This window comes from Carassius gibelio, chromosome A19 (genome assembly GCF_023724105.1).
Source record: "Carassius gibelio isolate Cgi1373 ecotype wild population from Czech Republic chromosome A19, carGib1.2-hapl.c, whole genome shotgun sequence".
NCBI lineage: Eukaryota > Metazoa > Chordata > Actinopteri > Cypriniformes > Cyprinidae > Carassius > Carassius gibelio.
The window spans coordinates 12,631,911-12,647,208 of record NC_068389.1 but is presented as its reverse complement, the minus strand read 5'-3'; the positions used below and the strand labels follow the sequence as shown (position 1 = coordinate 12,647,208).

General features: G+C 36.7%; 2 protein-coding genes across 2 annotated transcripts in view; one reads left to right on the top strand and one right to left on the bottom strand.

The window, feature by feature from the left end:
* LOC127935773 (hippocalcin-like protein 1) overlaps positions 1-9,158 on the top strand; it is a 32,114-nt gene extending 22,956 nt beyond the window's left edge. Inside the window, exons 2-5 of the mRNA XM_052533931.1 lie at positions 892-1,062; positions 2,201-2,482; positions 5,719-5,824; positions 5,967-9,158. Coding sequence (XP_052389891.1) covers positions 967-1,062; positions 2,201-2,482; positions 5,719-5,824; positions 5,967-6,064 — 582 coding nt within the window. The 5' untranslated portion in view covers positions 892-966 and the 3' untranslated portion in view covers positions 6,065-9,158. The remainder of the gene's footprint in view (positions 1-891; positions 1,063-2,200; positions 2,483-5,718; positions 5,825-5,966) is intronic.
* On the bottom strand, positions 7,943-14,123 carry LOC127935772 (transmembrane protein 54). The gene is made up of 6 exons (XM_052533930.1): positions 13,975-14,123; positions 13,098-13,291; positions 12,429-12,488; positions 11,121-11,312; positions 9,012-9,158; positions 7,943-8,432 (listed from the first exon to the last, which is right to left on the bottom strand). The coding sequence occupies exons 1-6, from the start codon at positions 14,027-14,029 to the stop codon at positions 8,211-8,213; spliced, it is 870 nt and encodes a 289-aa protein (XP_052389890.1). The 5' UTR covers positions 14,030-14,123; the 3' UTR covers positions 7,943-8,210.
* Between the last annotated feature and the right edge of the window lie 1,175 nt (positions 14,124-15,298).

Here is a 15,298-nt window from a genome sequence, read left to right as displayed (position 1 = left end):
TCCCTCTCTGCTGGGGGTTTGTTTCTCTTTTGGGAGGACATGCATTCAGAGTACATGAAAAATCTAATCAGACAGACTGCCATCATCCGTAATCGTGCAAAAATTAGCGTCCCCGGAAGTGATACAGTTTGGAGGATGTTCTTTTTCTCTATGCTTATGTAAAGTAATTTAGCTTAAACTTTGCTTCTATCGCATACTGTCAAGATAATCTTTCTTCACTGAGCTCATACCGCTCCCTGTGTGTTTGAGATAAATGTGCCTAGTGCTCAGTGCTGGATGCTTTCATATATCTTGGAGAGTCTTGATTGTGTGTACTGTTCCTCCTTCAGTGTTATACCTTGGTGCACTGTGTGGCCTCGGATCATTGCCCATCTTGCAGTAATTGTGGGTAGCTCTGTTATTAATTAGCGCGGGTAGCTAACTGTGATCTCAAAACATCATGAGAGAACGTTTTTTCTGCCTCACATTTGGACCAATTAATTTGTACATTTCCTTTTGCAGCATTACAGACGTTTATGTGTTTTTATCAGAGCACATTTTTTGCCCAGGAAGTGAGAATGAGTCAGCTCAGAGGAGTACTTTTAATTCACTAATGGATATGTTCATACACACACATATACAAAAACACGATCGCACACAAACACACTGTCTCTAATTATCCATGTAATGTCAGGGGAGACATTAGAGTCCACTGAGCCCTGATGGGTGTAACACCAGAGCAAGAGAGTCCAAACACACTTTATTATGATTTGGAAGAAGCTTGTTGTTTTTAATTAGCTGAAATTTTATGTTCACGATGCCGTGACGGCATCTAATCACTTGACCTCTGGCCTCATAACTTAAACTACTTCTTGCCATTTAAACTTGTAACCTACTCTAAAATGTTTTCAGGTCTTACCTCATTGGCCCTCACTGGTCTGACCTGGGGCCTCGGCGTTGTCACTGCGCACACAGAGACATATCATCATGGGAAAACAGAACAGCAAACTCAGGCCCGAGATGCTACAGGACCTGAGGGAGAACACAGAGTTCACTGACCACGAGCTGCAGGAGTGGTACAAGGTGGGGACATCTTGAGACATGCACAGGTGCTGTGAATCTGGGCACTTAAGCCACCATACTTCAGAACAAAATGCAAAAAACTGTACCTTTAGTGGGGAATAAAAGTTTGTCATTGGGTCAGTACCCTTAAAGGGACAACTTTGAGCCTTATCTACCACTAAAAGGTGTCTATTAATATGTTGGAGTAGTAATATATACCCTCAGGTACTACTATGAACCATACAGAGGTACATAAGATGCAAAGTTGTCCCTTTAAGAGTACTGTCCCATTAAAAAACTACTGTATCCCTAAAGACACAATTTTTGCTATTTTTTTTTCTGAGAATATATGGAATTTATACGTAGACTATATGCATATTTGAACATGAAAACAGCCACCTTTACAAAAATATGGTTAAATATAGCATTTAATGTATGTCTCTATAAGTGGTTGTCATGGGAAATCACTAAGCCTACAGTAAAATACATATCCCAAGGTTGGTTGCCCCAGAGAGGACAAAAGGTTAAGGACATATGTATGTGTATATATATGTAAATTTGAGCTACTATATTATGAGCCACAGTGGCCTTGGGGCTGAATAAAAGCAGATTTTATTGTGCATTCAAGTACTTTCGAAATGACTGTCACATTTAATTTGATACATTTTGTGTACTGTTGATGAAGAATTTATGAGCTGACCAAATTACTTTCACATCACTTTCAATGGCAGCACAAGAATGATAAAATACACAAATTATATAATTGTATAAGCACTGAAAACAGTCACTGTCTTTATTGGGAAATCAAAAAAGAGAGAAATATGATATTGTCTTTGGAGTAAATTTTCGTATTTATCGTATTTATTCGTATAAATCACTTTAAAACAAATTATTATGTAATTTCTGCTAGCAGGAACCTCCCAGGAGGATGTGAATGCAGTAATAGACTGTCCCGCTTCGTATTTAACCCACAAACACCTTGGCTGATTGTGAAGGTTGAAGACTTAAGTGGAAATTACAGCATCATCATGAGAACTCATTTATGACTTTGGGGGTTTTGGGATGACTGTATCTGACCTGAGATATCATATTCTAATAATGGAGTCTATTAAACCATGCCACTTATGGTAATATGCTGTATGTTGTTCGCTCTAAACAGGGGTTTCTGAAAGACTGCCCCACTGGGCATTTGAACGTTGAGGAATTTAAGAAGATCTATGCCAACTTCTTCCCATACGGTGATGCCTCTAAGTTTGCTGAACACGTCTTCCGTACGTTTGACACGAACAACGATGGGACCATTGACTTCCGGGAGTTCATTATTGCTCTGAGTGTGACATCGCGGGGAAAACTGGAGCAGAAGCTGAAGTGGGCCTTCAGCATGTATGATCTGGATGGCAACGGTTACATCAGCCGTGAGGAAATGTTAGAGATTGTGCAGGTCAGTGGCTTTCTGGGATGAATGTACTGTAGTCTGCACCGTAAATCCACTATTAAAGGCATAGTTCCCCAAAATTTCATCATTTACTCTTCAACTTGTTAATTGTACCTTTTTTCTGTTGAAGACAAAAGAGGATATTTTGTTTAGGAAACAATTGACAGTAGCCAGTGACTTCCATAATACAGTACGGAAAAATACCATGGATCTTAATTCTGTCAACTGTCTGGTTACCAACATTCTTCAAAATATTTTATTTTGTACTCAGCCGAGGAAAGAAACTCAATAAGGTTTTCAACAACTTGAGGGTGATTAAATTATGACAGAATTACATTTTTTGGATGATCCTTTTAGCAGAAAAAAAAGATTGTATATTGCATCCATACCTCATTTTCTCAATGCTGTGATGATTTTGATAAACAAATATGGTTTATTAGACTTTTGATGTTAGGTGCTAACTGCTAGCTTGGTTAGCCGGTCTCCCAGACTTATCAAACTGTCATGACAATTGTCAAATGTTTAGCTGGTTGGCCAGCTTGTCTCAGCTGACACACAGCCAAAACACCAAAACAAAGTGGCCTAACCAGACTGGGCAAGCTGGAAGACCAGCTAACAGCCGCAGGCATTTTCAATAAGCTGACTATTAAAGCCTGATCAGCATAGCTTGCTGGTTACCAGAGTAATCATGTAGTGTTTATGTTGTATTATACAGCAGGGCCTGAACAGCATGCAGGATTGTTTTGCACACAATTTTAAACATTCCCAAAAGGTCCGTAACTCCCACCCACAAATCTTAACACATGGGTGAAAGTACATAATAGACATGGTATTATGGTCATAAAAACTGGACAGTTGTAGCACCAAGATGCCCTGGAAATCACATGATTTGAATATTATCAAACCATTGTAGGCAGTTTTTGAGAGAAGAGTGAGAAGCCGATTCTCTTCTTCAGCATCTCTGCACGAAATCAATATTTACACTATTTACTTTATAAGAGCACATTGTTAGTTTTGAGGTGTACAGTTAATCTATGCAAGATAATCCTCTAAAATAATTGTTTGTCTTGGTGATTTTTAATCAAAATCTGAACATTTGCTTCTGCTCTGGAGGGCCATGCCTTCTCTGATGATGACAGCTTGATGACTTGGGCAGAATATCTTTAGCCACGCCCCCACAACCGTTAGTTTGATGTGAGTGAGAGGTGGAGAGGAGGTGTGCTAAAATAAAACCCTGCCTTCTATTTAATTTTCTCTTTCAGTTGGAAATACATTACAATACTTATTAAGGTCAGCAGCAACCTCCAGTTCATGGGGACTTTAAGCATCTGACAGTTGTTCTGATAGACAGCAGTCCACTGGAGACTATTCAATAGTTGCATGAATCTGTTCTAAGAAGTTTGGATGCTTTGTTAAAGACAAATGGTGGAATAAACACTGAGACATACTGCCACTTTCCTAGGTGTTCACATTACTATCCAACCCTTATGCTCAAAAAGAGACTAAAATGCTAAATAATGAGCCTAATAATGTTCCATTTTCAAAAGCACAAACATAAAATAACATAAAACATAAAAACATAACATAAAAAAGTTGTAACAACTGTATAAATGAAAGTAATTATTAAATACAATTAGAAAATGTAAAAAAACATTATTTTCTAATAACAGTTTTATTTATCTTGTATATTTTTTTTACATGCATAGTAATAGTTTATATATATATATATATATATATATATATAAAATACTCTTTAGATCTGTTTGCTCTTTGCAATGGTTACTATTTATAATTTTCCATAGTGTGATTTTTGGTGAATTTTATTAGAAGCAGTTTGGGTCAGTTTGACCAGCGAACTGCGTAATAATTATAAATTATAATAATAGTATATGGAAACAATTTAAATGTCCCCATTTATTTTAATTCTTAAATAATAATATGGCATTTCAATGATATTTTGACCGCTAAACTAGAAAATGTCCCCGGTTTCCATTGCAGAAATCTGCTCACCTTTTAAACAAGGATTTGTGATTTCTAAAAGTTCAGGCTTATTGAGCACACTAGTCTTATGATGATCAATCTTGGCTCAAGAAATCCTCCTCTTCATTGACTTCTGTAGTGACTTTGTGTCCTTATAATGTCAGATGAAAGAAAAAACTATTGCTTTTATCTTTCAAAAAAAAAAAAAAAATACTTGAAGGAAACAGACACAATTTGTACCCACCTAATATGTTGCTTATTAACAATACAGCCATAGCCTTTCATGCTCCTCTTGCATGCCTCATTTTTTTTTCTCTTATAATGTGTGTGAAATTATTCATCAGATCAGAATTGATCATTAAGAGACATAGACAATATTTGAGCCAGCCTGCAACCATATAGTCTATTACTATTTCTGCAGTATATTTACTGTGTAAATATCATATATATCAAATGTCTCTTGTTATAAAAAAGTAGCATTGTATTCTTCTTCTAAACCATCAGTCACTTCTAAGTGCACATGCATACAAGTCTTCATAATGTGCAGAAAGCACAGAGATAAGCAGCCTGACCCCTGGTGGAGAGATCAAACACAGACATTAGCGCGCTGTCCCAGATGATCGCTCCCCTGTCATCCTGTGCTGTGGGAGTAGAGTAGCATGTGCTTAGCATGCTCAGTTGGTACAAGTCTCCCTCAGCTAGGCTTGGCCAAGCTCCATTCTGTGCGATGGCCCTTGACTAGCAAAGCCTGTTGGGAAGATCGCGGAGATGGGGGCAGGGCCGTAGCGCCCAAGTTGGCTCTCTTCTCTGTTGGATCAACGAGTTAAATTTAACCAGGATTTATCCCTGTGTGCGCAGAACAGTGGGATTATCCGCAAGCTCATGGAGGTTACAGTTGGCTGGCACTCAGAGATTGCAGCATGTTGCATATTTTATCAAGGCGGCTGCTTTTATAAGGTGGAGGGCTAAGCCGAGAGTACAGCACCAGCAGTCTGCCCAACTGTGAATATCATTATCCCTCAAAAACATTACATAATTGATTGACTCAAAACCGACATCTCTGATTTAGTGGGTATGGCAGGTAAATGAGCTGAAAAAGCCTATGAAGTTTCCCTGCTCTGGTTTGCCTTCTGCTTCATGGCTCGTGGTGAACCTCATTGCAGGATGACATGCTAATGGAACAGAATATTGGATAAGCTGAACCTGTGAAGGCCAGATAGTGGTCTACTGATATTTTAACCTGGTTCATTATTCTTTAACAGGCCATTTATAAGATGGTGTCATCGGTGATGAAAATGCCTGAGGATGAATCCACACCAGAGAAGAGGACAGATAAGATATTCAGACAAATGGACCTGAACAATGATGGTAAGATGTGGATTGTGTGATTATTAAATAGCAAAAGTATGTGATTTCATTAAATAAATGTATAGTACGTGTGCATTCAGAGCATGTGTAGGCCTCGTGAAAGAGCGTAATGTTTTGGATCATTTCTGTCTTCCCATTCTAGGCAAGCTGTCTTTGGAAGAGTTCATAAAAGGTGCCAAAAGTGATCCCTCCATTGTGCGGCTACTACAGTGTGACCCCAGCAGTGCTTCACAGTTTTGAGTCGCTCCAGACAAGCGGCACAAAAATGCATGAAAGCTCTTATATCTCATTCTTTTTTGTGTTCCAGACAGAAGAGTTTTAGGAAAAAAAGTGCAACAATTTTGCTTTCAGTTTTTCCCAGAATGGACATGTGTACATCTGAAGCACAAAGACAACACCCGCCAGGACATTCTCTGTCTGGTGCGTGGCATCCGTCCTTGTCTCTGCAGAAGCTGATGGAGTACTCGACTCAAAAAAATATATATAAAAAAGCGGCCGATAGTGTTCCAGGGTCCAGATTTTGGAAAAGAATGTTCCTTTTTAGGAATCATGCATGCGCTTTTGAACTTCACCACCCTTCTTGTGTTTAATATCTGTGCTGTTTTGTTTCTCTTCCTCTTTGTTTTGTGAGGGCACAGTTCCCCATCTACTTTTTATATTGATATGTATGTGTATATACAGTATAAATGCATTGAGAAACATGATAGGACTACAAAGGAAGGCAGTAATAGACGTCACATGCGTCTTATGGCAGTATTATGTAGCTTTGGGCAGTATCCACTATCCAGATTTTAGCCTCCAATTGACCCATTGGACTGATGGACTGAATGTTGGGATTTTTCTGCTCTGGAACTCATGATCTTTATTTTACAAAGAGAAGGCTGAGGATCCCATTCTAGAATTTTGTTCATTTCATTTTTGTTGTAAATATGTGGTTTGCTTTCATTATTTCGTTATTTATTTTTTTTGCATTTTTATGGCGTTTATTTTAACCGGGGATATTTTATTACTGTCAAAACTAGACGTGAGACACTTGATGTATTATGCCGTTTGGAGTTAGTTGTTAGTCGTTCGAGGCTTTTCAGTGCATTGTGGGACATTTTTGCATCAGGGGACACATTCCGTTGAATGGAAGACACTGGTAGCACATATCATTTGAAGCGCTTCATCTGTGTGCGTGCGGTTATGCGCGTTTGTATGTACGCAAGAATGACGGTTTGCATGTTTTGGTGTATGTATGCGTCTGTGCTAACTTTATAGTCATATTGTGTAGTTAATACAATATCTTTGTATGCAAGCAAGTTTTTGAACCCTGATTTGAAGCAGCAAATTCGTGACACCTTGATCCGGTAATCCTTGAATGGTACTCAAAATCACAACCTTAGGTTTCCATCAACATCATAGACAGGAATGTACAAAGTTATAATTTATAATCATTGCTCACCTTTAGATAAAAAGTTTGAATCCTTAAAGCGATCACTAAGGGCTTATTTCCACTCTTGAATCAACAGGTGTGAAGAGAACGCCACTGCTTTGGTTTTTCTTTTCGTTTTATGCAGCGACTGAGATTCCATGACCTGAATTCTCCAGGTGGTCCTGCTTTTGTAGCATGCAGCATTAGTTTGTGAACTCCATATATGCCCACTCTCAATACATGTGTAGCTGTCTCACTTTTCTGGCATCTATGTTGCTTCCATATTTGTACTGAGACCATATTTGATGCTGCACCCTCTATGGCAACTTTCCTCTATTATGTTGCATGGAAACCTCATGCGAGGACATAATGATTGTCCCCTTTTACTGACGTTGAAAAATATACATATGTGTTTAGACTGTTGCCTGAGAGTGATTCTTACACAATACTGACATACTGTACACTTACTGTAATGTTGTGTGAGTAACTTATTGATTAACATGGTGATGTGATCATAAAGTGCAAAGGTAATTAGCCGAACTGTGTGGCATTCAAAGTTGAATTTAGAATACCTTGAACATTCCAATATGATTCCTGATTTTGGAATGAAGGTAGAAAAAAAAACCAGAAATGCAAAATTGAAATTTGAATCGGAATGTAAAGCTAAAATTATTCAAATGAATAGAAATTTAAAGAACTACATGTAAATTGTTTCAAAGACTTTTAAGTTTGAAAGTCTTTGATTATATTTAAAATATTTATATTTTATTAGATTACACTTTCTCTAGACAGCATGAAAGTTTTTAAAAAGGTATGTTAAGTGTATCAACATAACACATGAGTTTTGATACATGAATGACAAAACATCAAATCCAACTTGCACAAGCACCAATGTAACATTCACCTTTCTTCATAAGTGTTTAAAATGCACTTGGTCCCTGAATGATGCCAGAGCCATGGTCCGGTTCATAATCAGATCCAGATACTGGACCTTTCCAGCGCTGCCCGGTTAAATGGGGATGCGGAGTGGTGCTGGCGGTACAGACCGAAGGACACGGAGCCGTGTGGCCGTGAATTGTAGGGTGGCCTGTGCTGCTCTGGCGGTCTAATAATGGACAGCTTTTGCTCCTCATCTTCTTGGCAATTTTGGGATGGGGGTGAGCAATGGGGGTCGGCTGCTCTTGGGGTTTTCATCTGAAATGGAACATAGTGATGCCACTATAGTATGACTGCAGAATAAGGGCTCTTATACAGACAGGGGGCCGTGAGTCAGTCACACACATGTTAGTTCGTATTCTCTCAAGCATCTATTAGGATGGGTCGCCATGATTTTACCAAGTAAGACATGTTCCTGGATCAACATCTTCTGATGATCCTGGATCAACATTATTGTCCAAAAATATAGACTTAATATAGATATAAACCCAATCCCTACCCCTAAACCTTACCTTACCCAGAATTTATTCCTAAAATCATTGGGAAATAATAGGTGATTAGCAAGGGTGTAGAAGCACCTAACTCTAAATTTGTAAGCCTAAAACAGATACAACTTAAAAATTATATCTCAATTCTGATTGGTTGATTGGAATGTGGTTCCTTGTTGATCCTGGAACATGTTGTACTTGGTGAAATCACGCTCGCCTATTAGGATGACCGCTTGAGTTGTCAGATGAACAACTTAAGACTCACAGGATGAGTCCACCTACGCCAAAGCGCTGATTATTTTTATTAGTGCAAATTTAAGCTCCCTTGAGAATCAGTGCATGCACATACCAATCTGCTCTCATCTTGTAAATGTTGTTTGCGGAGGCACCAGGGAAGACCGAGGTAGGAGATGGAGACCTTAAATAAGCGACATGAGAACACCATCTCCACTGCACTCATTAGTATCAGTGGGACCCACAGGACTATCGTGGTGCTCTGAGAGAGAGAGAGAGAGAGAGAGAGAAAATATAGAAAGCCTTGATTTATTGCATATATTTACTGTGAGCGCACTGGGTGATCGTGACCAGCACAGTGTTTTTTAATTGCTCTTTACAGTTGGTTCCTTTTCTGTGCATATATATATATATATATATATATATATATATATGTGTGTGTGTGTGTGTGTGTGTGTGTGTGTGTGTGTGTGTGTGTGTGTGTGTGTGTGTGTGTGCGTGTGTGTGTGTGTGTGTGTATGATTGTGTGGTGTGTGTGTGTGTGCGTGCGTGCATATATGTATGTATAATATAAGAACAAACAATATATAACCAAACATGTCAGCCTGACATTGTCCGGGGTATATAAGAAAAAAAAATTATATCTTGGTAACACTTTACCATAAAGTTCCATTTTTTAACATTAGTTAACACAAACTAACAATAAAAATAGCTCTAAAGCATTTCTTAATCTTAGATAATGTTAATTTTAACATTTAATAAAACATTCAAATCGACCCTATTCATATTTCCTGGATTCTCAGAAGCGGATGTCAAGTCAAGAAATTACAATAAAATATATATTTTTGTGTTTTCATTTGCCCCATAGCAAAAAGGAAAAAAAAAGAAAGAAAAAAGCTCAGCACACACACACACACATCTATATATAGATAGATAGATATATAGCGTTGCTACATTTAGGATTAATCAGAGTCATCACAGTCTACAACAGTTGTATTTTTATTAACTAATGTTAAATATTAATAAATGCTGTAACAGATTCATGGTAATGTTATAATTCATTAACTAATGTTACATAGCTCAAGTTAATGTTGTGTCATATGCCTAAACTATTGCATTGTTTGTACTGCTTTGCGTTTTAATGTAAGTTTTAAAGTTGTATACTGGCCCATATAACAGTCATCTTATAGTGGATGCATTATCACGCAAAATGAATAAAATTGAGTTATTTACAGTTTTTCATAATTAGTTTATTCCACTAATGAAAATATCCAATAGTGGTGGGGTTACTGAAAAAAAAAGTCATTTTTGACTGATCGTGTGATCTTGGCCATAGTTAGGCTACTAATATGATGTAGGCTAAAACATTTTGAACATTCACATTACTACTAATTTCTCTTTGTAAAACTTTTTAATGAGGAAGAAATTGCTAAATGTGCTTTTAATGAGTAGAGACTCACATTGTGAACAAAATTATCAGATCCAATATGCTCCTTTGAATAGCTTAAGTGAAAACAGGCATTATGACAGAAGAAAATGTTTTTCCTACAAATGTGCACATTTTTATTTGAAGTTAATGAGCAATAAATGATGAAATCCAGTGGGAGAATATTGCATCAGAAGAGTTCAAGTTTAATACTGACAACACTGGTAATTCTAATAAACCACAGTTTAGCAATTAAAAATTAAATATCAAAATTGTATTATAATTACTACACAAATTTTCCAAACTTTCCAAAGAAAAACTGCACAAAACTGTTTTGAAAGTTGTGAAAATTATGAGATATAGAACCTTTATACAGTATGATATTGACGATTTCCCTGACTAAAGTCTGTTGTTACAAACTGCATAAAAATGAATGTTTTTAAAACAATAATTTTAAATCTGGCCCAAAATAGCATGTGTATAATACTAATAAATATTAATTTATTTACACAATCTTTTATGATGCTTACATTGCAAAGCTTTGAAAAAATGTCATTATTTGTTCACAGAGTCATGGGTTTTATTTTCGCTCAATACATTTTAACATGACAGGGACAATTAACATGAGCTTTAGTTTGAAGTTAACTGACTGTTAATTAGTTCTACTGCAGACCCCTTGCTAAAGATCCCAGCATTGAATCATTTCTAGATAATTGGTGAACCGCAAACATATTTGAAATGTATATATATATTTTTTAATAGTCAGACTATTTTCTCTGATTTCTCTTATGTACTTACAAAAATACGTGTGGGGTCAAAAGGACACTCATTGGCGATGGTTAGGTGACTCCTGCCATCACTGTAGCCACAGTAAGCCAGCAATCTCTTGTCGCCATGAATGATGGTCTTTATCAAGGACACCATCAGTCCGATAACTGAAGCGGCAGCCACTAGAGCAGCAACAGCACTTGACACGAACACTGACCAGTTCTACAATAAAAGAGAGCTGTTTTAGCCATATTAGCAAAGAGCTATTATCTCAAGGATTTGTCCTTGCAGGCTTCTCTGTATCACAGGGGTTTAGTCAATTCTGAGCTCTGAAGGCACATGCAAGCTCTCTCACAAACCAGTGATCAAATGCTAGCGAGCTCGACACAAGCCCTGATGAATGAAAGAAGAAGCAGGTGTGTGCCACTGAAGCAGAAAGACCCAAGAGAGCGTAAAACTGAGGAAAACTGACAGAGAATGCACAAACAAACAAATCATTCACAGCACTTTCATGGGCTTTTTCTCTTTGAGTCTTGAAAGAAACTTTTTTGAAGTTCCTATTTGTGCATCTATGGTGGAGCAACATTGAATGAAATTTGCATTTAATATGAAACTAGCTTTTATCTAAAGCCCAGGTCTATGAAATTAGAAGATGACATTCATGAAAGAATGCTGAATTTCATTAGATGAGAAAATACATTTTGCAAAAATAAACTGAAGCTTACTATTAAGACGAATACTATTTTATATTGACATTATTTTCGTGACAATTAAGAACATGTCCCATCAAATTTTATTTATTATAAATTGTCTGTAAATATGTTCCGGAATTATTTCGTAGCTCTCATTACTTTTAATACATTTATGGTGAAATAATAATAATAGAAATTATATTATTAATTATATTATAATATAATTATATATTAATAATAATAACAAATATATATCTAATATTAGCACATATATTAGTAGTATAGAATTATAGTTTTTACTTCAGAGTCATGAAAATATGAGTTGGAAATTATCTTAACTATTGGGCTGTGTTCATCTGTTAAGTATTACAAGAGAATGTGTGTGGTTTTAATAACAAATGTAAAAAGAGGTGCTCTACCAACAGAAGAGGAGGTGCAACCAAAAATCAAAACACATATGAGCTTAACAAAGGTGCAACACACAGTCTTCAAAGCTCAAGCTTTATTAATAAAATAGCATGATGTTTCGGCCGTCTGATGAAGGACCAGGATGGCTGAAACATAATGTTAAAGCTTGAACTTTTACATTTACTATATTACAGTTATCTAAAAACAAATCATTTGTGTAGTAGAAATGATTACTTACCAGCAACCTGTTCTTCCTGTTTTTGGACAGAACAATAGTCAGTATCCCAGTAATGACACCCTATAAGGATGAACATGAAAGTACATTATTCCATTTTATTCTTGGCCCCAAAATATTTGACTGCAAATATTTATAAAATAGCCACATTAAAAAAATTATGCAATTGTTCTAAAAAAAAAAAAGCAAAGTGAAATGTATCTTAAAGAACAAATAGCACAAGAATATGTTTCAAGTAATATATTTCACAATAAAAATAAATAAATAAATAAAATATATATATATATATATATATATATATATATATATATTTGTGTGTGTGTGTGTGTGTGTGTGTGTGTATAATATAAGAACAAACAATATATAACCAAACATGTCAGCCTGACATCCGGGGTATATAAGAAAAATAAAATGTATATCTTGGTAACACTTTCCAATAAAGTTCCCTTTAGAACATACAGTGTGTGTTATGTTAGGTTCTAAATTATAAAAAGCATTTGGACATTAAACAGTAAAGCATGTTCATTGTAGATGAACTACACTTGTGGTTACTCTGCTTGTTATATGTATTTTGTTAAATAGCCTGTTTTGCAGTGTGCAAAAAAAAAAAAAAAAAAAAAAAATATCTTGTTCAGCTAATTGGCTACTTTACATGGATATGTCGTGCCTCACCAGCAGGCCCGCAGTCAGGGCGATGACGTTCGAGATGGCGCTTTCCATGGCCTGTCCCCGCTGAAGGCTGAAGTGTCTCAGTACCACACCATGGACCAGAGCACCCAGCAGGAAGTTCACATGCCCTACTAACACCATACTAAGACCCATCTTCATCAGCCCCTTCTGCTCCTCCAGACTGCCACAACACACCCCTGGGGTGAAAGGGAGAGAGAGAGCTGATGGGATACCAGATTTAACCAAGAGCTCTGTGCTGATTTTATTATCAGTCGATGAATTAACTCCAGTAACTTCCTCTCAACAAGATAAACACTGAGTTAAGACTTGGAGAGAAGACAAGGCTCGTATTCTGACAAGGCTGTGCTGACAAACATTACAGATATTTTGCTGCTGTGCTCTGGAAAGACTGTGAAAGCTAAAGGAAAGATTAGAAGTGGAGCAGAGCGGTGTGGGTGGACAAACACAAAGGCTCCGCTGATCCACTGAGGACAGGGTCTGGGCTACAGGAGAGATGTCACCTCGGTTAATCATTACACACTCTGTACACTTGGCACAGCAAACTCAACAGATAATTGTTAGACTTTTGGGAAAAGAAAAAAGGTTTGTGACAGTGCTACTGTGCTCATATATTTGAAATATTATGTTCTAAGTAATACTGTATGTCCTGCATCCTGTAAAACCATAAACAGACCTTCTATAAATCACAGGCTTTATGACATATGAAGCAGACTGTGTTAAAGAGACTAATGCATATTGAATACAACTTTTCATTTAGGCTTTGTCAGTAAACAGAAAGAAAATTACCGGTCATCCTCAACATAGATTCAAAATCATTAGGGGTGCATGAAGAATTATTATGGTTGTCTCAGTAACTCACCTGAATTCCCCATTTGAACAGTTTCCAATCTAATTGATGTCCTTGGTTGGGTCATGGCACTTATGTATATTTACCAGAAGAGTGGAGCAGCACCTCCTGTCTGTACGGTCTCAATCACGTGTGTTTGTGTACAGATTGAAGGAATGTCCCCCGGATATTTCCTCACAGGCTGGGCAGTCTTTAGGGTTGATACGTTTATACATCGTTTGTTAATGATTACTTTACTTGTTTTAATATTCTGAATAATGTTTAAGCAAATTGACTCATATTGTCTCATAATCGAACAGGATAATAATTGATGTAGATTCTCTCCACAAGAGGGACACATACACAAAAGAGGGGAAGAGCACTGCCTGTTCACTGTGGCATGCTACTTTTAGAGAAAAAAATGAAACAAAAACTAATTTTAAAACAAATTTTAAACCAAATAAATATAATCAGCTTAAGGTGGCTGGTTGGTTTCAGCTCTTCCAGCCTGTGGCTGGTTCCATAAAATGCTAAGACTAGTCTTACAAGTAAGTCATCAAATGTATTTATTTAAGTCAGTTGCATAAAAACTTAGATTGGTTGCATTTAAATCCAAAATATATGACTCATTACCCCTTGACAATGGCTAGTTGGTCAGAATAGTCACAGATTAGGTTTATGCAACTGGCCCCTGGCCGGGGTGGAAGACCACCTAAACCCAACGAACCAGCTTAAACTGTTCTTAGCAGTTTTTTCTCTCTTCTACTTCTTATAGTTGTTGTTTTTTCCCCTGCATGTTGTTATTACAACACAACTGAGACATACAGTATATAAGAGTGAGAATTCAAATCAAGGGTAACAAATCCACTTTCTTCAGTTGTAAAGAATATGATAAAATGGCAATGAAATTGTTACTGATTTTGAATCATTTTAAGTTTATTTTGAATGCAGCCATGTTTAAGGCATGGTAACAATATCACTGGCCTACAAAGCAAGTAGAAGAAACAAGATGAGCAGATAAACATTTCATAGATCTTTCCGCTGTGCATTTGTATTTTTATTTGATCTTATTAAAGGGACAGTTCATCAAGACTGTCATCATATTTTATTAGGTGCCTCTTTTGTTTTCAACAGAGGAACAAAATTCCTACAGGTCCGGAACAACTTCAGTGTGAGTAAATGATGATAGAATTAGCATTTTTGAGTGAAATATCTCTTTAAGTTTACTAGTAATTTTGTTTGAAAGGGCCCCAGTGTGTCAGATATGGGCTCTGTTTTTGTTATGTATGGCTAGTTAGATAAAATAATTTAAGAATATTAGATTGAAATTTAGAAAAGTATTTCGAGTTTTGATCAG

Excerpts from the sequence above, each read along its gene's own strand:
- LOC127935772 (XM_052533930.1), bottom strand. The coding sequence starts at position 14,029 with ATGACCCAACCAAGGACATCAATTAGATTGGAAACTGTTCAAATGGGG. Across the intron at positions 12,489-13,097 it reads CCCTGACTGCGGGCCTGCTG|GGTGTCATTACTGGGATACT; the intron begins GTGAGGCACGAC and ends TCATCCTTATAG. Across the intron at positions 8,433-9,011 it reads TACAAGATGAGAGCAGATTG|ATGAAAACCCCAAGAGCAGC; the intron begins GTATGTGCATGC and ends GTTCCATTTCAG.